We start from the raw sequence: 26,606 nt of genomic DNA on the forward strand, positions 1-26,606 counted from the left end.
CCTGTAAGTTCAGCATGGGTGTGCCTTCAAAAAATAATATTTTTCTCCTCATCTCCAATATAAAATGTTTGCTAAAATTTGAAAACAAAATTAAACCATAATGATAAAGTTAAACTGTATCCTATCTCTAAATAATGAAAGAGCTATTGGCTTTTAAAAATCTCTTCCCTCATGACCAGTGGGGTTTGAGAATTTTGGCTCACAATAACTCAGGTTTTGTGATGAAAAAACAATTTAATCACCATAGCCAAGTAAAGTTACCATACGATCTCTTTAATCATAGCTAAATGTTGAATCCACTTTGGGAAATAATTTCCTTTAAAATGACAGCACAGTCCATTCAAGGGATTGCCTAGCAATATAACACCTTTTCTTTTCATGATTCCAAGCCAAAATCTTTAATATGGTTTATCAGAGAGGACACAAAGTCTTATCACCTAATATTGCATGAGTTGGTAAAGCCCTCAAAATTGATTTGGTTCTATGGTAGGTAAGTTAGTATAACAGATAGTGCTCCTGTGGACAGGAGGATTTTGCATATTTTCAACCTGAAAACATCACTCTATTGAGAGTCTGGAATGTATATTATGTAAAAAAATAAGTTCCAAAATATATTGTAACTAATATTCTATGCTGGTATGAAGCAGATTAATCACCAAAATAACCGCCTCTGCAATACAATCTTTCTCTATAGCCATTTCAATTCAAACTAATAAAGCCAAGAAAATTACCATGCTTTATTTCTTGTTACATGATATATGTAAGATGTGATTGAATGAAGACAAGACACCAGTGATGAGTATTTCTTAAGAATAAAAGAAGTGCTAAATTACTGTGAATATTAAACTATTTCTATTATAAAGAATACAAATCTGAAAGAAAATTCTATTACTCTAAGTATTGTATACAAGAATAGTTTGATGGTTCTACTCTTTATTAAATAAAGACCACAGACTTAAAAGCCATTTTACAAGTTTGCTGAAGTCATCAATTTCACTACTCCTAAAAACATTTCTGCAAATAGCCCCCTTTTGTAAGTTACAAAAACAACAATAGTACATGTTAAGGTATCTAATATTTCACCCTGAATGACATGGCTTGAATACTGATTTTTTTTTTTAGCACATTTAGTCACGAAGTACATCATAAATCTACTTTAATCAGAAAAATGAATCTCAAATTAGGGGTATCAATACATACTGTTTCCACAAAATGGCAATACTATGGCATAATGCTATTAAATTTACTAATAATTTATTGCATTATTTTGAGTGATATATTTAAAATGAGTTTTTAAAACAAATGGCATTTTAACTATTGATTTGCTTTTTTTTATATTTTTGGAATTGGTGAGTAAATTACAAAATATTCTTTTTGTATTGCAGCTTTAAAGTGGCACACTCCATAATAATCTACTTACTGGAAATAGTGGTGCTACCAAAAAAGTGCTAACCATTGGTACCATTGTTTGGGAGACAGAAACAGATCAAGAATGCATATTATACAGTAACTGCTCTCCTGGAGTTAAAAATACCTCCTATTTGTAAGATCTGCAGGGTAAATGTGAGGTAAATTGAGTTATAACTATGGATGAACCAAATAATTACTTCAAAGTGTCATCATGATTCCGAATTTGTGGAGTCTGGTGTTTTCCCCATAGAATGTGACAGAAGTACAATCATAGCTCAGTAGCTATATGTATTTGCCTTTATGTTAGAAGAGACTTTCTTGAGTGACATTTTAAATAGAGGAGGTATCACTATGTTTTTCTGTATCACAGCAGTATTCCTAGTCCTTATGCCCCTGGACAGAGTGAAATCATGAGTATTTATGAGTTCAATACTGTTCAAATAAGGCTACAGTATTTGCTTTATTGTGTGAATGCACTGCATATAATATTCAAATAGATGATTTTACATTTATGGACATATGAAATGTCACTCCATCTTATCAGTCCTGAGTGTACAAGATTGTTGCAATTTCAGAATAGCAGTTTTATAAAATAGCAGTTTTATATAATTTATAAAATTAACTTATCTTTGGATTTATAACGAATTTTTCTAGCTATTCATTTCAGCATTATATTTTCCACACATTCCATTTGTGGAACTCCTTTTGTTGCCCTTGAATTTTATCAAGGAAGGAAGAAGGAAAATAAAGAGCAGTTGAGAGGAGAGTGGAGAGGAAAAAAAACAGAGAGAGAGAAAGTATAATAGATAAAAAGAGAGGGATATAAGAAAAAAAGAAGGAAGGGAGGGAGGGAGAGATGAAGGAAGGAGGAGGGAAAGAGGAAAATAAGATAGAGAGAAGAAATGGAATATTAGCATAGTTAATTTATCCATTTGTATTCTTGGTTTAACTACAAGTGGTGTAATTATGTTTTACAATGATCCCATTTGAAACATATCCTGTTATAACATTAAGTTCCTATTATGCAGTAATTATATTAGGAAAAGTACTACCCAAATTACAGTATAGCTTTTTTGTGACCCTAAAAGATTTGAGAGAAAGAATTTCAAACTTAGAGCCACTTTCAGGCAGTTTATAAATTAACTAAAAAATTAATGCTTCATCATAACATTTAAGCTATATCTAGAAAGTAGACTAGAGAACTTAGAAAATTACCCAGAAAATTAAGGACACATAAATACCCCTATGTATGAAGTCAGAAAACTCTGAGAAACTGAATTATCAAAGCCAATCCTCTATATGGATCAAATTTACTGAGAATTGTTACTTTATCCATTGTGTTTAGCTTTGTGACACAGCCAAAAGTCACCTATTTAATCTTTTCAATAAAAATTGTTTTTGAAATCTAGAAATGATTTAAAAAGAGGTCAGGTTTTTAACTATTTATTGAAGTATGTGGATATATAGTATTTCAATAGATATGAACATGAATAAATGGTATGCTTTAAGATCCTCTGAATATGTATTTACTTTAAAGACTGGAAAAAAGTTCTTCCTGTCTTTTAGTAAAACACCCATATTTCATAATCTGACATAAAATATGTTGTACTGTTTCCAATAGGTGAATATAAAGTCAGTTTATCAATTAAAAAAAAAGCATGACCCAATTATATACTGCTTACAAGAGATTCCCATTAAATTTAAAGACACAAGTAGGTTGAAAATGAAAGGATAAAAAGAATATATAATGCATATAGTAACTAAAAGAGACCTAGGATAGCTATACTAATATCAGATAAAATAGACTTCAAGCAAAAAAACTGTTGAGGGACAAAGATGCGCATTGTATACTGATAAAGGGATAAATTCAATAATTAAGATACAACAATTATAAATATATATGTACCTAACAGCAGGACCTCAAAAAATATAAAGCAAATACTGAAAGATTTGAATGGAGAAATAGATGGTTCTACATTAATAGTATGACATTTCAATGCACCACTTTCAATAGTGACCTCTAAAGAGAAGGTCAAAAAGGAAATAGAATACTTGAACAATGTTATAAACCAACTAGACCTAACAGACATATATAGAACAATTCAATAGGCATTCTTCTCTAGTGCACATGGATCATTCTCCAGGATAGACCATTTCCTAGGTAACAAAACAAGTCTCAATAAGTTCAAAAATATTGAAATCTACAATGTATATTCTCTGACCACAACAGAATGGAGCTAGAAAGCAATAACAGTGGGAGAACTGGAAAACTCACAAATATATGGAAATTAAACAACACGCTCTTAAACAACCAATAGGTCAAAGAAGAGATCACAAAGGAAATTAGGAAAACTCTTGAAGCAAATGAAAACAAAAGCATAACATACCAAAACTTGTAGGATGTAGCAAAGGCAGTGGTAAGAAGGATATTTATTGCTCTAAATGTTTACAATAAAAAGAAGAAAGAACCAATAGGTCAAAGAAGAGATCACAAAGGAAATCAGGAAAAATCTTGAAGCAAATGAAAACAAAAGCATAACATACCAAAACTTGTAGGATGTAGCAAAGGCAGTGGTAAGAAGGATATTTATTGCTCTAAATGTTTACATTAAAAAGAAGAAAGATCTTAAATCAGAGACCTAACCTTATAACTGGAAGATCTAGAAAAAGCAAAACAAAACAAAACCAAAAAAAAAAAAAAATCAAAGAGAGAAGAATGAAGGAAGTAACAAAGATTAAAGCAGAAAAATGAAATCGAGAATAAAAAACAATAATAGAGAATATCAAGGAAACCAAAAGTTGGTTCTCTGAAAAAAATCAATAAAACTGACAAACCTTCAGCAAGACTGACAATGAAAAAAAAAGAGAGGAGACAACTGAAATCAGAAATGAAGACAAGAACATTACTACTTGACCCCACAGAAATAAAAAGAGTATAAGAGGATACTATGAACAACTATACACCAATAAATAAGATTAATTAGATGAAATGGACAAATTGTTAGACACAAACTACCTACACTGACACAAGAAGGAATATCTCAACAGACCAATAATAAATAAAGATATTGAATCATTAATCAATGTTCTGAATAGATTTAGTAGAATTTTTAATTTAGGTTCAGGTGGAGGTCAGATATGACCTAAATGAGGAGCCAGAAGCAATATTGCATGGAACAAGATGGCTTATTACCTACAGGTCCTGAAGGAGGAGAGGGGCACCACAAGAGGACGACGGAAAACACGAGTAGCTCTGGGGCTCAATCAGCCGGTGGGGAGCACACAAACAGGCAAAGAGGGACCTGTGGGCTTGTGTGTTTATTGCTAAAGGGAGTCCTTCAAGCTGAAAGGAAGAGACAGGAGAGAGTGTCTTGGAGTACTGTGAAGAGGTGAAGATCTTCAGTAAAGGTAACTATACGAAACCCAATAGTACTATATTCTCAATATCTAACCATACTCTTTAATTCCTATAAGAGTTAGAATACAATTGAATAAGAAATAGGCATGTTTCCAGATAATGTACATGCACCATATAAAGAGGCAATGAGGGACAAAAATAGCATAAAAAGGGTAAACAGAGGAATATGGGAGCAGAGAACATGTATGCTATTGAAGTTAAATCGGTATCTTTTCAAATTAGTAGGTTATATACATCAGCTGTATAATAAAAACCCCCAAGTAAACATGAAGAAAGTATTTAAAAATATATACAAAAAGGGAAATAGAAGGTGATCATTGAGATACATCAGAAAAAGATCAACTATACAGAAAAGGAGGCTGCAATAAAGGAAAATAGAAACAAAAGATATAAGACATATAAAAACAAAAGACAAAATAGCTAAAGTAAGTACTCCCTTTACATTAATAACACTGAATGTTAATGGTTTAAAATGCCAAATCAGAAGACACAGATTGGCAGAATGTATTTAAAAAAAAAAAAAGGCAGGCTCCAACTATATGTTGTTTACAAGAGACTCATCTTAGACTTAAAAGACACAAATAGGTTAAAAGTGAAAAGATGGAAAAAGATAATCCATGCCAACACTATACTACTAAATATCCAACAAAATAGTCTTTAATTCAAAAGCTGTTTAGAGATACAAAGAAGGACACTATATATTAATAACAGGGTCAATCCACCCAGAAGAAATAATCATCATCAATATTTATGCAACTAACCATGGTGCCCCAAAACACATGAGGCAAACACTGGCAAACCTGACGGGAGAAATAGACACCTCTAGATTAATAGTTGGAGACTTTAATACACCACATTCATCAATATTTTAAACAGCTATATAGAAGATTAAAAAGGAAACAGAGAACATGGATAATATGATAAATGAACTAGACCTAACAGACTTATAGAGAACATTGCACCCCCCAAAATCTCAAGTGTACATGGATCATTCTCCAGGACAGAACACATATTGAGTCACACAACAAGTCTCAGTAAATACATAAAGATTGAAATTATATGAAGCATCTCTCTGACCACAACAGAATCAAGCTGGAAACCAATTAACAGACAGAAAACTGGAAAATCTAAGAATATATGTAACCCATAAAAATTTTTGAAATTACCTATATAATTGTTGTTGAGTTCTACATCAAAAGTCAACACCTTTCTATATATATGTTATATTTTACAATAATGGAAATAGCTGAAGTTGTGGAACTGTGACCCATGACATTCTTTGAAATTTGCTAACTACTTGTTAAATCATACTTTGAAAGTTATCACTGTTATATGTATACGTTAAAGTTCACAATAAAAAAATATGCATTAAAAAACATACTAATACATGAGGATATACAACTGGCATATTTGTAAACTGTATCTACCAAAAAAAACTCACTGCAGGCACAATCTATGTTATATTCTATGTCTGCATATTTACCTGACTACTACTCCCAAGTAAATACAAAAATGAATTCTCACCATTTTAGTTCAGTGCATATGTCATATAGTTTCAAAACAAAGGCAATTTTTTCCAACCCCAGACCAAAAGTCTCCCAAGCACAATTCACTATTTTTTGCAAAAATACAGACTAATCATAAGGGTTACCATTCAGATTTGGTCAGTAAAGTGTTTCTATGTTAATGAAATACAACTAACGTTTTAAAGTTTAACTACCAAGATAAAAGTATTCTGATTTATAATTGACCTTAAAATAGAAATAGTGGGGAGATATATATATCATATATATCATATATATGATATATATATCAGTTTAGACATTTTTAAAAGTCTTCAAAATTTATATAATGTAACTCTGAAAGTGTGTGTGCCCTGCTATTCACCCAGTAAACATTTATTTTAATACGGTCACAAAGTTCATGTAATTAATCAGAATTCTGTTTCTATTTCCTGCTTGTTGGAGTTCAGTCTCAATTCTTATTTCATAATATTAATCCAAAGAGTTACTAGAAACTTTTTAAGTTATTTCACTGCTTATAAATAAAAATCACTAGATAGTCTAGATCAATGGCTCCTTGCATCACAGAATTATCTGGGGAGCTCTTTTGAAAAATACAGATTATGGGCTCCAACTCATAACTACTAAATAAGAATGTTCAGACTATCTGTGTTTTTTTAAAATTTCCCCAGGTGATAATGATATGCAGCCTAGTGAGGAATCCTCTGACTTAAACCAGTGGCTCTCAACCTTTAGAGCACTCCAGTATCAGTTGAGGATACTTTAAACAAGCAAACAAGCAAATTAAAAATGGACTTGATTCAGCAGATTTAGAGTGATATCCAGGAACCAGCATTTTAAACATTATTGCAGCTGGTACACAAACCACCCTGAGAAACAATGCACAGACTTTATCAGGTTAAAAATGAGTATATTCAGCAATTTATGTGACATTTGTCCTGCAAGCCCTAATGAATTCTGCCATGGGCACTTTCATCAAGTGTTAGAGGGCAACACTTAGCCTTTTTAAGTATATGTATTTATATTCTTAAATAAAAGATTAAAATCATGTGGATTGTAATACCATTTTTATTCATTAAAGAAGGGAAAGACTCTTTCAAACAAACAATAACCTTTAAACTGACCAGGTTTTTTAAATCTACTGCTTTCTCAATCATTAACCTGATAAGTGATAGAGGTAGTGATTCCAGCTTACCAAAAATGTAATGTAGATTATAAAAGATATATATTCTAATCTTATACCTTTATAAGTCCTATATATTCCCTATATAATAGAGATTGTAGGCCAGTTGAATATTAAATAATACTAAGCAGTGAATAATGTGCTTTGCATTTTAAACAATGAAAGCTTTATAATATTTCCTCATATAATAAATTGCTACATATAATACTGAGGGGGGGGAATTCTAGAAAATACAAAAGGGTTCACGCTGCCTTCTTTTGTGAAGAAACTATTTACCAATTTTATACCATTCCTGTCATTATCTATAAAGTAGGTAGTTGGTATAGATCATTCCACTTTAGGAATTGTTAAAAAGCACAGAGAAAGAAACTACATGTAAGGCCACACAGCAAATCAGAGGATAGACAGAACTAGCAAACAGACCATCTGTTTGGAAAGTTGGGTTCATCACCTTATCTTAGTGTGTCATGATTGTTACTAAGTATTATAAATATTTAAGCATATATGAGTATGTGATAGCTCCACAAGCCCAGGCAAACCTTAGTGGTAGATGTAATCTACTTTGAACCCAGAAGCTATGTAAGAACTAAATAACAACAAGAAAGGTGAATTGTGGTTTCGGACTCCAAGAAGCAGATAAAGTATAAGGTTAGTGGAATCTATCTGACATCTTGATTGCTTATCCTGCCTCCAAGATGCTGTTATTTCATGTGCACCCACTTTTCCTTCATGTTCTTCACAAAGGTTTACACCTCTATTCCAGTGGCACATATGATTACACAGTTGGCATTTCTTCTTAACCAAGCAATGAAAAGTCAACTACCAAAAACCAGTGTTGTATTACCAGAAAGGCAAGACAACTCCTAAAATGACAAACTGGAACTTTTAAATTTACACCTATTAAAAAAGCCAAAAATTGTTAACCATATAGAGAATAGACTATTACAACAACCAAACCATTTTCCAGTTTATAAATGATTCATGGCCAAAATAATGAAATTTAAAATTAAGTAAGACAAAAGTTGAAAAAAATACATATAAATATCAAAGCCAAGTAACATTATGTCTGCTGCTTAGAAAGAAGTATTGTTGAATGGCTGAAATGAAGATAGAGAGACCCAGCAATGCTAAGAAATGGATTTCAAATCCTAAAATAAAGGTATAAGTCACTACCTTAACATCAGTCTACAGGTCATCCTAAATCCAAAACATATTGGGCTGGGAAAGTAAACACACACACAGACACAGTCAATCTTTCATGCCCTTTTAGCTGGTTTGGCAGTTAACTGCTTTTCTCTTTTAATTTCCTTTTGTAGTTGCTGCTCCCTTTCCTTCTTTCTGCCTCTTCTGCTACAGTTTAAGGGCTCTTTTTTTTTAACTTGGATGTCTTTTCATGAAACATCAGCATCTCTTTTTTATATTCACCAATTTGGTTTGATAATGTTTAGCTTCAGTGAAAAAAACATTATATCCAACATAAACGATATTCTTTAAATTTTGAAATCTCTTGTTCCAGTGTATCTAATAATACAACTTGGCTTTGTGAGTTCCTGGAGTGCTTGTTTTCATCTCTGCAGATCTGGCAAACAATGAGAACATGATCATTTTTCCAATTACTCCACAGCTTTGTTTTCTACACTCAAGTCTTCTATTAACCCTTCATCTGGAAAGGTATCACTTAAACCTGGAGTAGTCTCCCCAACCCCTAGGCCATCAGGGGGCCCAGTCAGGACCCTGTCCAGGGGAAATGGCCCCAGAACATTCATAAATAACAAACTCTTAAACAATCAATGGTCAAAGAAGAAATTACAAGAGAAATAAATATACTTTGAGACAAATGAAAACAAGAACACAATATATCCAAACTTATGAGATGCTGCAAAGGCAGTGGTGACAGAGAAATTAAAGCCCTAAATGCTTTCATTAAAAAAGAACTGGATAAAATCAAAGACACATGGAGGAACTAGAAAAAGAACAGGAAACTAATCCCAAAGCAAGCAGATGGAAAGAAATAACAAATATTGGAGCAGAAATAGATGAAATAGAGAATAAAAAACAATAGAGGGCATTAATAGAACCAAAATTTGGCTCTTTGAAAAAAGCAATAAAATTGGCAAATTATCAGCTAGACTGACAAAGGAAAAAAGAGGATGCAAATAAAATCAGAAATGAGGGGGGGATATTACTACTGACCCCACAAAAATAAAAAAGAAATCATAAAGGATACTATAAAAAATGGCATGCCAACAAATTAGACAATCTAGATGATATTGTTAAATACCTGGAAACACATTAACAACCTACACTGATTCTAGAAGAAATAGAAGACCTCAACAGACAAATTACAAGTAAAGAGACTGAATCACTAATCAAAAACCTCCCAACAAAGAAAACCCCAGGACCAGACAGCTTCACAGGTTAATTCTACCAAACATTCAAAGAAGAATTAATACCAATCATGCTCAAACTTTTCTAAAAAAATTGATGATGAGGAAACACCAACTAATTTGTTCTATGAGGTCCAAACCACATTAATACCAAATCCAGATAAAGATACTACAAGAAAAGAAAATTACAGAGCAATTTCTCTTATGAATATAGATGCAAAAATCTTCAACAAAATATTAGTAAATAGAGTCCAACAGCATATTAAAAGAATTATATACCATGATCAATTGGGATTTATTCCAGGTATGATAGAGTAGTGCAACATAAGAAAATCAATTACTGAAATACACCACATGAATAGACTGAAGGGGGAAAAAATATATGATCATCTCAATTGATGCAGAAAAAGCATCAAAATCTAGCACCCCTTCTTGATTTAAAAAAATAAAACCTTAGAAAACTAGGACTAGAAGGAAACTTCCTCAACATGATAAAGGACATACATGAAAAACCCACAGCAAACACCATACACAATGGTGAAAGACTGAAATCTTTCCCTCTAAAATTTGGAAGAAGACAAGGATGCCCACTGTCACCACTGTTATTCAACATTTTACTGGATGTTCCTGTAAGAACAATTAGGCAAGAAAAAAATAAAAGGCATCCAAACCAAAAAGGAAGAAGTAAAACTGTTTTAGAAATAAACCATCACATCTATGGCTTATTTATTTTTTAATGAATTTTTTTATTGTGAACTTTAACATATATACAAAACAGTGATAACCTTCAAAGTATGATTTAACAAGTAGTTAGCAAATTTCAAAGAATGTAATGGGTCAGTTCCACAACTTCAGCTATTTCCATTATTGTGAAATATAACACACATACAGAAAGGTGTTAACTTTTGATGTACATCTCAACAAGCAGTCATATAGGTAATTTCAAAAATTGTTACGGGTTACAGTTCCACAGTTTCAGTTCTTTCCTATTATGAAATATAGGGTATATACAGAAAGGTGAAGACTTTCAAAGCCCAATTGAGCTAGTAGCTATAGAGCAAATTTCAAAGAATGTTACAGGTTATAGTTCCACCATGTCACTTACCTCCTTCCAGCTATTACGACACCCCAGCATCTATAGATAGATGATAGATGATAGATAGATAGATAGATAGATAGATATAATATATAGATATATTTATATAAAGTTTCAGTATTTGTAAACCCTTGTTATATCTTACCTTGTTTGTTGCTACCCCTTCCTCTCAAGTAATCTCTTTCTCCATCTTCAGAGGTGTCTAGGCAGTGACTACCCTAACTTGTTCATACTGAAAGGGGGGGATCAACAGCATGGGGAAGGTGGCTGCATCTGATTGTTGTTCTTAAAGAGGCTGTTGCTCTGGGTTTTAGGACTTGTCTGGCATAGGAATATTCTGGTTGATTTAAGTTTCTGAGAGATAAAACTTAGTGAGTGAGGGGGCGGGGCAAGATGGTGGAATGGTGAGGTGTGTCTTTTAGTTACTCCTCTGGTGCAGCTGCTAGATAGCCAGGAACTGTGTGGAATGGACGCCGCAGAGGAATATAAGTTTGGACACACAGCACACAACAGTCTGTAGCATGTGGACCAGCTGAAATCAGTGAAATCTGTAAATTCTCATGGCCAGCACACCCGTGCCCCTCCCTCCCAGGCACAACAGACTGTTTTGCCGCTGGTCTCACGAGGGAGGAGGGGCAGTTGGTGCTGGGAACCATGAGGGAGACCTGAATTGTAGCACCAATTAACAAACTCAGACTGCTGAATGAAAACTCCAACCATAGATAATCTGAGACCAGATGCTGGAGAATCTGGGAGCAGACAGCCCAGCAGAGAGGAGAGAGGCCTACAAAAACAGCAAAACAAACAAAAACAAAAGCAGAGACATTTGCAGTCAGGGATGAACATAATACAGAGAAGAGATGGGCTCAAACAGAACCTGGCACATTTGCAAACCAGGGAAACCTTCTCTGAAAAGCCAGTTTTTCTGGTTTCATGTTTGCTACTCAATTGCCTTGTCTTTTTACATTTCAATAGCTCGCCAGAACTGCAAGGACACAATTAAGGGCTTGTCTTTAAATAGTCTACACTGGGCCTTTCTTTTTCTATTGTCATTTACTTCATCTTTTTCTCTCTTTTTCAGAATAACTATTCTAAGTAGCCCATTACAGAATGCCTCAAACACTTGCAATTTGGGCCCAGGCAAGAGCAGAGCTAAGATAGCTCTGAGAGACAAAGCAATAAGTCTAGTGGGGGAGAAAATCTGCTAAGGACCATAACTTCCCAAGAAAACAGGGGTGTGGCCCAGCTCCAGTGGCAGCCCTCTTTTGGGGAACTCACACCCCAGATGCTGGAATTCAGAAACCAGCTTCAGTCAGCCATGGCCCCAACAGGGTCAGGGTCACCAGGAGAACTAAAGGCACTGAACCTACTCACACTGGTGAGGGAGCTACAGGCTGGCAAGCACCACCTGCTGGACAGCGTAGGAAAAGCACAGAGTCTAAAGGCCTCACAGGAGGGTCTCATTCTCAAGGAAACTCCATACCTTCCTTCTAAGACCTGGGTCTCACTGGATTGGGAAAACCTGACTAGGGTTGACCATATCTGAGGAGATGCTCACACAAAAAGGCTACATAAAGGAGGGCAAGAAACAGAACAACAAGAGGTGAAAAGGTCTGATCAACTAAACAGAACGTAAGTTAGAGGTCTAGAATAAGTTGAACTGAACATCAAAGGTTAGAGAACAAAGCCAACCAATAAGAAAACCCTAGGTAAAAGAGTGAAAATGAGCTCCAGAATAAACTAATCAAGAAAGTCAGATGCCTAGACAGCTTAAGATAATGAGCCATACTAGGAAACACGAAAATATGGACCAGCCAAAGGAACAAACTAATAGTTCAACCAAGATACAGGAGTTGAAGCAATTATTGATAAATCAATTCAATGAATTGAAAGAAGAACTAATAGGAGATGTTCAAACAAATACAAATCACTTCAAAAATCAAGTCAATGAACTGAGGGAAGACATAGCAAAAGACGTGGAGGATATAAGGAAGAACTGGATGACCATAAGGAAAAATTGATAAACTTGAAAAAACAAATGGCAGAACTTATGGGAATGAAGGGTATAATGGGGGAGATGAAAAAGACAATGGAGGGATACAATAGTAGATCTGAACAGGGAGAAGAAAGGATCAGTGAATTGGAAGACCAGACACCTGAATTCACACACACAAAAAAAGAGATGGTGAAAAGAATAGAAAAATGCAAGCAGGGTTTTAGGGAACTGAGTGACAACATGAAGTGCACAAATACACGTTACGGATGTCCCAGAGGGAGAAGAGAGGGGGAAAGGAGTAGAAAGAATAATAGAAGAAATAATCACTGAAAATTTCCCAACTCTTACAAAGGACAGAAAATTACAGATTCAAGAAGTACAGCATACCCCAAACAGAAAAGACCCCAATAGACCTATGTGAAGACACTGATCAGATTGTCCAATGTCAAAGACAAAGCAGCAAGAGAAAAGCAATCCATCATGTACAAGGGAAGCTCGATAAGACCATGTACAGATTTCTCCAAAGAAACCATGGAAGTGAGAAGACAGTGGTATGATATATTTAAGATACTGAAAGAGAAGAACTGCCAAGCAAGAATTCTATATCCAGCAAAACTGTCCTTCAAAAATGAGGGAGAGAATGCCTCTTTGTTGCTCAGATGTGGCCCTCTCTCTCTAGCTAAGCCAACTTGAAAGGTGAAATCACTGCCCTCCCCACTACGTGGGATCAGACACCCAGGGGAGTGAATCTCCCTGGCAACGTGGAATATGACTCCCGGGGAGGAATGTAGACCCGGCATCGTGGGACGGAGAACATCTTCTTGACCAAAAGGGGGATGTGAAAGGAAATGAAATAAGCTTCAGTGGCAGAGAGATTCCAAAAGGAGCCGAGAGGTCACTCTGGTGGGCACTCTTACACACAATTTAGACAACCCTTTTTAGGTTCTAAAGAATTGGGGTAGCTGGTGGTGGATACCTGAAACTATCAAACTACAACCCAGAACCCATGAATCTCGAAGACAATTGTATAAAAATGTAGCTTATGAGGGGTGACAATGGGATTGGGAAAGCCATGAGGACCACACTCCCCTTTGTCTAGTTTATGGATGGATGAGTAGAAAAATAGGGGAAGGAAACAAACAAAAACAGACAAAGGTACCCAGTGTTCTTTTTTACTTCAATTGCTCTTTTTCACTTTAATTATTATTCTTGTTATTTTTGTGTGTGTGCTAATGAAGGTGTCAGGGATTGATTTAGGTGATGAATGTACAACTATGTAATGGTACTGTGAACAATCGAATGTACGATTTGTTTTGTATGACTGCGTGGTATGTGAATATATCTCAATAAAATGAAGATTAAAACAAACAAACAAAAAAAAATGAGGGAGAGATTAAAATATTTTCAGACAAACAGACACTGACAGTTTGTGAATAAGATACCAGCACTACAAGAAACACTAAATTGAGTGCTACAGGCTGACAGGAAAAGACAGGAGAGAGAGGTTTGGAGAAGAGGGTAGAAATGAAGATTATCAGGAAAGGTAAAAGGAGAGAGAGGAAAAAATAAGACATGACATATAAAATCCAAAAGACAAAATGGTAGAAGAAAGTACTGCCCTTTGAGTAATAGCACTAAATGTTAATGGATTAAACTCCCCAACAAAAAGACACAGACTGGCAGAATGGATTAAAAAATAGGCCCCATCTTTATGCTGTGTACAAGAAACTGACTTTAGACACAAGGACAAAAATAGGCCAAAAGTGAAAGGTTGGAAAAAGATATTTAATGCAAATGACAACCAGAAAAAAGTGGGAGTAGCTATATTAATATCAGACAAACTAGACTTCAAAAGTAAAACAATTAGAAGAGACAAAGAAGGACACTATATATTAATAAAAGTGTCAATTCATCAAGAAAACATAACAATCACAAATATTTATTCAGCAAGCCAGAATGCCCCAAAATTCATGAGGTGAACACTGAAAGGAGAGGTAGATAACTCTACAATAATAGTTGAAGACTTCAATACACTGCTGTCATCAATGGATAGAACATCTAGACAGAGGATCAACAAGGAAACAGAGATGTTAAATTGTATGATAAATTAACTAGACTTGACAGACATATATAGAACACTACACCACACAACAGCAGAATACACATTTTTCTCAAGTGCTCATGGAACAATCTCTAGGATAGACCACATATTGGGTCACAAAGCAAGTCTCAACAAAATTTAAAAATATTGATACTATAAAAAACACTTTCTTGGATCATAATGGAATGAAGTTGGAAATAAATAACAGGCAGTGTGTTTATTCTCCAAATATATGGAGAATAAACACCACACTCTTAGAAAACCAGTGAGTAAAGGAAGAAATTACAAGAGACATTAGAAAATACCTCAAGGTAAATGACAATGAAAACACAACATATCAAAATTTAAGGGATGCAGCAAAGGTGGTGCTGAGAGGGAAATTTATTGCCCTAAATGCCTATATCAAAAAAGAAGAGAGAGCAAAACTTGAGGAATTAACTGTTCACCTGGCAGAACTAGAGAAAGAACAGAAACTAACCCCAAAGCAAACAGAAGGAAAGAAATAAAGTTTAGAGCAGAAATAAATGAAATTGAGAATAGGAAAACAATAGAGTAAATCAACAAAACCAGAAGTTGGTTCATTGAGAAAATCAACAAAATTGATAGACCCCTAGTTAGGCTAATAAAAAATAAAAAAAAAAAAAAGGAAGAAGAAGAGAGCAGAGTCAAATAAATGCAATCAGAAATGGGAAAGGAAACGTAACTACTGACCCTGCAGAAATAAAGGAGATAATGAGAAGATACTACAAGCAACCATATGCTAATAAACTAGACAACTTAGATGAAATGGACAACTTCCTAGAAAAAGCATAAACAACCAACTTGACTCAAGAAGAAATAGATGACCTCAACAAACCAATCACAAGTAAAGAGACTGAGTCAGTCATCAAAAAGCTCCCAAGAAAGAGAAGCCCAGGACGAGATGGCTTCACATGTGAATTCTACCAAGCATTCAAGAAAGAATTAGTACCAATCCTGCTCAAACTCTCCAAAATAATTGATGAGGGAAAGCTACCCAATTAATTCTATGAAGCCAACATTACCCTAATATCAAAATCAGACAAAGACACTACAAGGAAATAAAATTATAGACCAATCTCTTTAATGAATATAGATGCAAAATCCTCAACCAAATACTAGCAAATTGAATCCAGCAGCACATTAAAAGAATTAAACACCACATCCAGGTGGGGTTTATTCCAGGTATGCAAGGCTGGTTCAACACAAGAAAATCAATTAATGTAATACACCACATCAACAAATCAAAGCAGAAGAACCACATGATCATCTCGATCAGTGCAGAAAAGGCATGTGACAAAATTCAACATCCTTTTTTGATGAAAACATTCAAAGGATAGGAATAGAAGGGAATTTTCTCAATATGATAAAGACAATATACAAAAAAAAACCCACAGATAACATCATACTCAATGGGGAGAGACTGAAAGCTTTCCCTCTAAGATCAAGAAAAAGACAGGGATGCCCACTGTCACCATTGTTATTCAACGCTGTGATGAAAGTTCTAGCTAGAGCAATTAGGCAAGAAGAAAAAATAAAAGGCATCCAAATTGGAGAGGAAGAAGTAAAACTTTCATTCTTTGCAGATGACATGATTCTATATGTAGAAAATCCAGAAAAATCTACAGCAAAGCTATTAGAACTAGTCAATGAATACAGCAAAGTGGCAGGCCACAAGATCAACACGCAAAAATCTGTAGTGTTCTTATACACAAGCAATGTGCAACAAGAGGAAGAAAGCAAAAAAAAAAAAAATCCATTTACAATAGCATCCAAAAGAATCAAGTATTTAGGAATAAATTTAACAAAGGCCACAAAAGACCTATATAAAAAAACTACAAGAAACTAATAAAAGAAATCGAACAGGAGCTAAAAAAATGGAAGAACATACCATGTTCATGGATTGGAAGACTAAATATAATTAAGATGTCAATTCTACCTAGACTGATTTATAGATTAATGCAATACCAATTAAAATCCCAACTAACTTTGCAGAAATAGAAAATAACCAAATTCACTTGGAAAGGCAAGGTACCCCCTGAATAGCCAAAAAAGGAAAAAAAGAAAGAAAGAAAAGCCCAGAGGAATGAAGTAGGAGGTCTCACACTACCTGACTTTGAAGCATATTACAAAGCTACAGTGCTCAAAACAGCATGGTACTGGCATAAGGATAGCTATACCAACCAATGGAATCGAATTGAGTGTTCAGAAATAGACTCTCACATCTATGGACAACTGATTTTTGATAAGGCAGTCAAGCCAAAGCAATGGGACAGAGCAGCCTCTTCAACAAATGGTGTTTGGAGAACTGGATATCCATTTCCAAAAGAATGAAAGAGGACCCCTATCTCACACCTTATACAAAAATTAACTCGAAATGGATCAAAGACCTAAACATTAGCGCTAAGACCATAAGACTCTTAGAAGAATATGTAGGGCAGTCTCTTAAAGATCTTGTGATAGGAGGTGGTTTCTTAGACCTTACACCCAAAGTAAAACCAACAAAAGAACAAACAGACAAATGGGATCTCCCCCAAGTTAAACACTTTTGTACATCAAAGGACTTTGTCAGAAAGGTTAAAAAGCAGCCTACACAATGGGAGACAATATTTGGAAACCACATGTCAGATAAAGGTTTAATATCCCAAATATATAAAGCGATCCTACAACTCAACAACAGAAAGACAAACAACCCAATTTAAAAATGGGCAAAAAACATGGACAGACACTTTTTTGAAGAGGAAATACAAATGGTTCAAAAACATATGAAAAAATGCTCAACTTCACTGGTTATTAGGGAAATGCAAATCAAAACCACAATGAGATATCATCTCACACTACCAAAATGGCCATTATCCAAAAAACAGAAAATTACAAGTGCTGGAGAGGATGAAAATTACCACTGCTGGTGGGAATGCAGAATGGTACAACCACTCTGGAAGGCAGTGTGGCAGTTCCTCAGGAAACTAAGTATAGATTTGCCATATGACCCAGCTATTCCATTACTAGGTATGTACTCAGAGGAACTGAAAGTTAAGACACAAATGGATATTTGTAAACCGATGATTATTGTGGCATTATTCACGATAGCCAAGAGATGGAAACAGCCCAAATGTCCATCAATGGACGAGTGGATAAACAAACTGTGGAACATACACATGATGGAATATTATGCAGCTATAAGACAGAACAAAGATATGGAACATATAATAATGTGTATGAACCTTGAGGACATCATGTTGAGTGAAGTTAGCCAGAAACAAAAAGACAAATACTGCATGGTCTCACTAAAATGAACTAGCATTAATAAGCAAACCTGGAGAGTTAAAAGCTGATAATACAGGCTACCAGGAAATAGAGGGTAGAGATTGGGAATTTGATGCTGAAGGACTACAGAATGTTCAGCAGGATTGACTGTACAGATCCAGAAATAAACAGCATAATAATATGTGATGGTAGCACAATATTGTAACTACACAGAACAAAGATGTCCATGGGTAAAGCTGAAAGAGGTGGGCTAGGGGCATGAATGACACCTGAGGTAAAGATAGAAGATAAAGACTCGGACTGTTTAACTTAGCAAAAACTGGAGTGGTCAAGTATTGTGACTAAATGTACAAATACAAAACTGTTCTTGAATGTGGGAGAACAAATGAATGTCAACCATGCAGAGTGTTGGAAAGGGGATGGTATTGGGGAAAAATATAATCAAAGCAAACTGGAGTCTGTGGTCAACAGTAACACTGTAATATGCTTCCATTAAATGTACCAAAGACAATATACCAAAGCTAGATTGTATACGAGAGGGGGATATAAAGGAGGGATATGGAATTCTTGCTAGTGGTGCTGTCTAATCTTACTATCACATTGTATTGTATGATATTTTATTTTTCTTTTTATTATATTTTTTATTATTCATTAAAAAACTTTTTTTCACAGGAATCAATATGTTCAAGTGCTGACTGTGGTAATAAATGCACAACTGTATGATGATACCATGAACAACTGATGGTATATTGTGGATAATTATACGGTTTGTGAATATAGCTCTATAAAATTGTATGGAAAACTATAAACAGGGATAAAAGTGCTGGACAAAACATGGAGAGAAGGATGTACATATTTACTGTCAGTTAGGAGGTAGAATGGTATAGCCTTTCTGGAGGACAGTGGGGTGGTTCCACACGAAGCTAAGTATGTGGGTGCCATAAGGTCCTGCAACCTCATTAGGGGGCATTTAGTTGGAGGATCTGAGAGCAGGGACATGAATGGACATTTGCACACTGGTGTTTATGAAGAGAGTATGCATGATCTGCAATGGTTGGAAGTGGCCTAAGAGTATATCGACTGAGAAAAAGAATGGTGAACGTTGTGTGTGCATACAATGGAATATTGAACAACTGCAAGGAGTGAAGCTGTGAGACACGCAACAAGGTGAATGGAAACTGTAGACAGCATTTTGAGTGAACTATGCCAGAAACAAAGGCAAACACTATAATGCCTCACCAATATGGACTAACTACAATATGTAGACTCAGAATTGAATCTTAGAGCACAGCCTAACAGGGGAATGATTATTGTAACAGTCCCTAGTCCCTAACAGACTATTACAATAATCATTGTAAGCTCTTACAATGATTGTAAGCTCTTACAGCAGTCAAAACTATTCCTGAATTGTAATGGCTGTCTCCAAACTCTGAGATGCTGATCCCTTTGTATAGAACTTGATTGGTCTCTAGAACACTGGGTATCTGTGTGACACCTAAAAGTCAGAGACAGAACTCAGCAGATATGAATGTCAGTATTAGAACATATAACAACTGTTAAAAAGCTGAAAAAGAGACTTCAACTAGAGATATGAATGAAGTAGATGTGGTTCGGGCTAAGGCAAATCAGGCCAAAGGGTAAAGGACAATACTGACTGTGTTTTAAAACTTCAAATTCCATGTGAGACCAAGAGAAGAGATGGTTAGTTGGTGCAAGAGTATATTTCCTAAACAATATAACTTGTACAATTTGTTCAAATATCATAATTACATGGAACTTTTAACAGGAAGTGAGACCTGGTAGATTTGCATAGGTTAATGTGAAATAGCGACACATCCCAAAGTAATTTGGACAGAGAATAAAAATATATATGCAGAGCCCTCCTGAGGAGCTGGGGGGAAATGAGAGGTGTTGGGCTTCCTCACCTGGATTGTTGCTGATGTTCTCACAAACATTGAGGACTGACGGTTTCATGTGCCGAGCCCTCTATAACAGAACTTACCCTTATGAGGCTTGTTACTGCAAAGGAGAGGCTAAACTTGCATATAATTGTGCCTAAGAGTCTCCCTATGAGTACCTCTTTGTTGCTCAGTTGTGGCCCTCTCTCTCTAGCTAAGCCAACTCAGTGGGTGAACTCACTGCCCTCCCCACTAAGTGGGATCTGACTCCCAGGGCTTTAAATCTCCCTGGCAACATGGAATATGACTCCGAAGGATGACTCTGGACCTGACACCATGGGATTGAGAACATCTTCTTGACCAAAAGGGGGATGCGAAATGAAATGAAACAAAGTTTCTGTGGCTGAGAGATTCCAAATAGAGTCAAGAGGTCACTCTGGTGGGCACTCTTATGCACTATATAGATAACCCTTTTTAGGTTTTAGTGCAGTGAAATAGCTAGAAATAAATACCTGAAACTATCAAACTACAACCCAGTAGCCTTAACTCTTGAAGACAATTGTATACCACAGTGTCATTGTGAAAGCCTTGTGGATTGCAGTCTTTTTATTCAGAAAAATAGGGTGGGGGGGTGATTTGGGTGTCCTTTTTTACTTTTATTTTTATTCTTTTTTCACTTTTTGTGGTACAACTAAAATGTTCAAAAAATAGATTGGGGTGATGAATGCACACTATATGATGGTACTGTGAACAACTGATTATACACTTTGGATGATTGTATGGTATGTGGATATATCTCAATAAAAATGAATTTAAAAAAAACTTAGGGAGTGAATCTTTTATAGAATTTAAGGACCTATGTATTAGGGAACTACTTTTGGTAAGGGCATGGCATACTGTTGGTCTACTGATTTCTGACAAGGCTGCCACATCCACTCAATGGGGAAAGAATAGTTTCTTCAACAAATAGTGATGGGAAAATGGGATATTCATATGTAAATGAATGAAGGTGGACACCTACCTCACACCATATAAAAAAATCTACTCAAAATGGATCAAAGACCTAAATATAGGAACCAAAACTATAAAATTCCTAGAAGAAAACACAGGGAAGTATCTTCAGAACCTTGTGTTAAACTATAGTTTCTTAGATTTACAAAAAAACACAATTAAAAAAAAGAAAAAACAGATAGATGGGACCACATAAAAATTAAAAACTTTTTGTTCCTCAAAGGACTTCATCACAAGAGTAAAAAGACAAATATTTTCTCCCATCCTGTAGTTCGTCTTTTCAGTCTGAAATGTCACCAATTATTGCAAGAATGTAGAGGGAAAAGAGTTCTTTTTCTATGCTATTAGGAGTATAAATTTGTATAGCCACTTTGGAGATCTATTTTTAATACCTAGTAGAGTTGAAGATGTGCCTATTTTATGACCACATTAATTCTTCATATATAGATAGATAGATAGATAGATAGATAGATAGAAAGAATATATGTATACATACCTTAGAACAAAATTTTGAAACCGCTGGTCAATACTTTTTATTGAATTAAAATCAATTTAGTGGGTGGACACCAGCCTCTTTTTTTTCATGAGGAAAAAAAAAATAGAATGATCTCACATAATAAAAAAAGCACTGTTTCACAAAATTTTTGTTTCAGTTTTTTACACAGACATATATATACACAAACTCTTGTATATGCTGGGTCACAATATACTATGTTACTAAGCTAATACAAGTGTGACAAAATTGTAATGTGTTACATCTAGATGGTAAGTGCATGGGTATCTGTAATTTATTCTTTGTACTATTATGTTTAAAATACTATACAAATTACAATAAAAATAACTTAAGAAAAAAGTTAACAATTCAAAGGATCTAATACCCCAAAACTCCCTAATGCATCTATTGCCATGAAACAAATGTTTTCTGAAGGTGCTTGAGCCTAAGCCCCAAGTTGGAGATGTGTATGAACAAATAACTAGAGTACTGGGAGTGAGGGTCAAACTAATTCCTGAGAATACTTATTCTTTGCCCAAGGTATCTCTTTGCCCTTTCCTTAAGTTTATTTTTAATTTTTGCCATTTTCCTTACTAGGATTACTTCTTCCTGATCTCATGAAAGTATAAAAATACAACAGGTTCAAAAGACTATGTACTTCTTTCTGACTGTCAACTGAATAAAATCACACACACATCATACATATTCATTTGTATTTATGGATAACTCACACATTTCAACTGATTCAGTGAAATCTTGGCTCAACTCTGGCCAGGTTGGAAGTTTAAAACCTGAATGAAATGAGTCTGCTGTCTTATATTTGATACCCTAATCAGATAGAAACTCCTTTTTTTTACAGTCCTTTGTGGAATAAATGATCCTTACACTACCTGATTCAAATTACTTTAAAAGTAAAATTCTCTGCTTTCAAATTCAGGAAAAGAACATCTATGTATCACATATGATTACACATGTGGCAGAGACTTCTAGTAATTTAAACCTGTTTCCTCTTCTTCCTATTTACACAGACTATATTTCTCAACCTCCTTGGCAGTTAAGTGTGGCCATGTGATTGAGCTCCCAGGCCTGACCCACAAAATCCTCCACTCACTATCCTCCTTGCTCTTTCCTCTTCTGCCAGCTGGATACAGATGACACGAAGGCCCTAGGGGATGACAGAAACACAAATAGAATAAGCCTGGGCCCCTATCTCCCTGCATGGAGGAAAGTCACTTAACCAACCAGGAATGCAGGTGTGAGTTAGGAAGAAAACTTATAGCATTAAGCCGTGGAAATTGGGATCTATCTGTTACAGCAGTCAGTGTTATATTAAGTAAAACATGCATAATAATAAACAGTCTTCCAATTGTTGATGTGAAATGCATTATACTTACATACTGAGGTTTGTAGTATGCTGGACCTAGTGTGCTGTCACTAGGTGGAGGAGAATGTTTTGTAATTGTGCCATCCTCATTAATATGGTAACCATATGACCAACCAAAAGAAGGAATCAAAGGAACATCAACACTTCTAGAAACTGGAGGTGCTCTTGAAACTGTCTGTAAGGAAAACATTTAATATCATTTGCTTAAAGGCAAGGAGAAAGAATAAAGAACCAAATATTCAAATTTACTAAAAGGCACATATAAAATATTGACTTAATGAGTTTCATAATATAAACCAAAAATGTTTGCTCTGAAAAAGTAATTTAAAAGGCAGAATTCAAGTTTCAACTTATCATATAAACCAAGAGAATGTCCACCATTACTATTAAAGCCACAATGAGAGGCAAGGATTCTCTCTTATTTGGCTATCTTGCTTGGTAAACCAAATACTACTGATTCTAAAAACAGGCATTCCTATAGTCATATCAACAATCAAGAATTCAAAGTAGTTACTTGTGCTATATTATCATGTAATATATCTGTACCTGCCATGCAAAAACAAATATTTTTCAGTAAAATTTCCTGGCTTCATTCCTTTCCAGCTTCTCACTTATCTCCACATTACTGGTGCCATGCGTAAATATCCTAATTACGCAGACTATATAGCAAGGAAAATGTCTATGATATAATGCTAAATGGAAATAGAAAACTACAAAATTGAATGTATGACTATAGCTATGTAATGTGTGAAATTATATATAAATATATAAAGTCATGATTTAATACTGAAAGAAGTTATGTAAAAATTAACAGAATATTAATGTTAGAGCAGGAATTTTTAGGTGATTATCCTTTTTTCCTTAAATTTCCTTTAAGGTAAATTATTTCATAATTTAAATAAAAACAGGAAATTAGAAATACTAATATAAAGTATATCAAATAAAAATATTGACATTTAAAGGTTTAGTTATCTAAAAATCAACAAATTAATATATCCATCTCTTGTGGTTTCTGGATAAATAAATGCTATAGTTGAGTGCACACAGTACACATGACCATATAAAATTATATAATAAACATACTATCACTGGCAGAATTTTATTTTTTTATCATTAGAAAAACTAAAAAGTAGTTCCAATGATACTAATGACCTTAATTACCAAATTAAAACAGGAAAGCATGGAATGGCTTCCCCATCATTTAGTACTTTCAAAAATTATTTGCATTATATCCAGACTTTCCAAAATATAGTCCCTACTTGTATCTCCAGCCTCTATCCCTGCTACTCCCTCTGAGACCCTGAACAGCAAACATTTCAAGTAACTTGTTCTTCCCTGAACACACCATGGCATTAAACACCTCAATACCTTTATGCATGTGGTTTTTTCTGTCTGGAATATCTTTTCCCCTCTTTTTTGACTATTTACTGAATGATTCAAGATCCTGCTCAGTTGTAATATCGCCAGTTCCTTCCAGGGAGAATATAAGGCTCTCTACTTTAGCCTACTAGTGAACATTTTATTATGGCTCTATATCTTTTAATTGACTGTATTGTACTGAATTTCATTCATTCCTTCCCTGTTAAAAACCATAGATCTGAGGAAGCAGTGATTTGTCTTCTACATATTACCAGCACCCAGTATTATGTCTGGCACATAGTCACTTAATAAATGTTGATAAATCCTAGTATGAATAAAAGAATGCCTATTTTATTCCCACAAATAAAATGTCTGATATTTAAATAGACTTATAAATCTTCATTTTATAATTTTCATTAGAGAAGTTGTATGTTTATACACTTATAAATCTTAAACTTATTTTCATTTCCCTGACATTATCCAACTGAGTATTAGCCCTTAAATGTATCCCCCTAAACAAAAAGAGAACTGATTAAAATTAAATTAATATGAGCTATGGTGAAGGTGTTTGACAAGAGAAGAAGGCAACCACTCTAAATAAACCATGACCAAAATCTGCTAGATTATTTATTTCACAAGGGTAGCGGCTTTACTATAAAAAGTATTCATTATACAGCACCAACCTACCTTCCCAAACATATCACTTGTTAGTTGCTAAACAAATTATTCACTCCAGTCAAAACAGTCTTTTCACTGCCCTCCATAAAATCCCACTTCATTATCTTCACTCATGTAACTCTCCATGCCTGGAATGCAAATTATCATCCTATTCTCCATGGCCCACCTCAAAACCAACCTCTAACATAAATCCTCTTCAAACTATACTTCCCCATAATACGGTGTTCCTCCTTTAAATTCCTATAGCATTTAATTACATGATCATTCATTGAGCATCTGTCGTGCTTTGTCTTGCATTAGTAGCTATCCAAATATCTCTCTCTGCCATCTGCATTTTAAGCTTTTTTTAATTTGGGAATCAAGATTTTAAATTTTACTGTATTACAAACAATACTTAAACACCAAGTTTCTAGTTCCTTTACATATAGGTAACCCAATCAAGCAGTTTTTAAATCTCCCTTACTTTCTGTTCACCATAGACACTGGAAGTGATTATAGATTCGTCAGGAGCAAAAATGAAGTCAGATGCTAACAGTCCCAAATTAAAGTTTGCAAACATCATTGTGCATTCATTTAATTATAAACTAGCTACAACAGACTAATAAATCTCCTAATTTTTAGATTATGGCTTTTAAATTTACTTAGCATGTAAAATATTAAACTTTTTCTATTTTCCTCTAACTAAAAGAAATATCTTTAGAAGCACAAATTAAAATATCAATGTACCGATTGAAGATGCTCTTTAGCTTCTTGTATTTTTCTGTTCGTGATCTCTAGTGTTCCAGGATAAATGTGATCATAGCTTGCAGGTCCTGGACTATCTGAAACAAACTTCTGAAAACGTTTCTCCCAGTATTGTAGACTATGGCCTCCTTTAATATTATGCTAAATTGAAGATGGGAAAAAACACATGAAATAATGAAAAAAAGTATTTCATAATTAATACCCTGCTGATAAATATTAATATAAAAAAAAAGTTTTAAAACCCAACCTCAGAATGTTAAGGCTCTTGGCTGAAGAGAGTTCTAGTACAAGAGAATGAGAGGATGTTGAAGGATAATATCTCTAGTAATCAATCTGAAAATGAGGACACTGACTCTCTCTATTTAAGGATCACATAGCTATGGAGCCTTGTTGCTCTCACGTACCATCTGATGCCTTCTGTTCTGATAGTGAAGAACCAGTTATTCCTTCTGATATGGAAGCATGTTTAACAGAACTTTTACCCAAAAATACTCATGTACAATTTCCAAAATGATAGAAAGCAGAAAGGCTTTACTATAATAAGTGAGACAGATTATTCATATCCTTCAAGTCCTATAGTAGAAACTTGTAACTGAAGAAGAAGCTAAGCAGGCTGAAGCAAGAAAGGAGAGAGTGAGAG

General features: G+C 34.6%; 1 protein-coding gene and 1 pseudogene across 1 annotated transcript in view; both read right to left on the reverse strand.

Moving 5' to 3' along the window:
- Positions 1–26,606, reverse strand: part of STPG2 (sperm tail PG-rich repeat containing 2) — a 537,907-nt gene that overhangs the window by 453,392 nt on the left and 57,909 nt on the right. Inside the window, 2 exon segments of the mRNA XM_037831459.1 lie at positions 23,196–23,364; positions 25,983–26,107. Coding sequence (XP_037687387.1) covers positions 23,196–23,364; positions 25,983–26,107 — 294 coding nt within the window.
- On the reverse strand, positions 8,791–9,300 carry LOC119529065 (annotated as a pseudogene).

The sequence above is a fragment of the Choloepus didactylus genome, chromosome 3, assembly GCF_015220235.1.
Source record: "Choloepus didactylus isolate mChoDid1 chromosome 3, mChoDid1.pri, whole genome shotgun sequence".
Classification (NCBI taxonomy): Eukaryota; Metazoa; Chordata; class Mammalia; order Pilosa; family Megalonychidae; genus Choloepus; species Choloepus didactylus.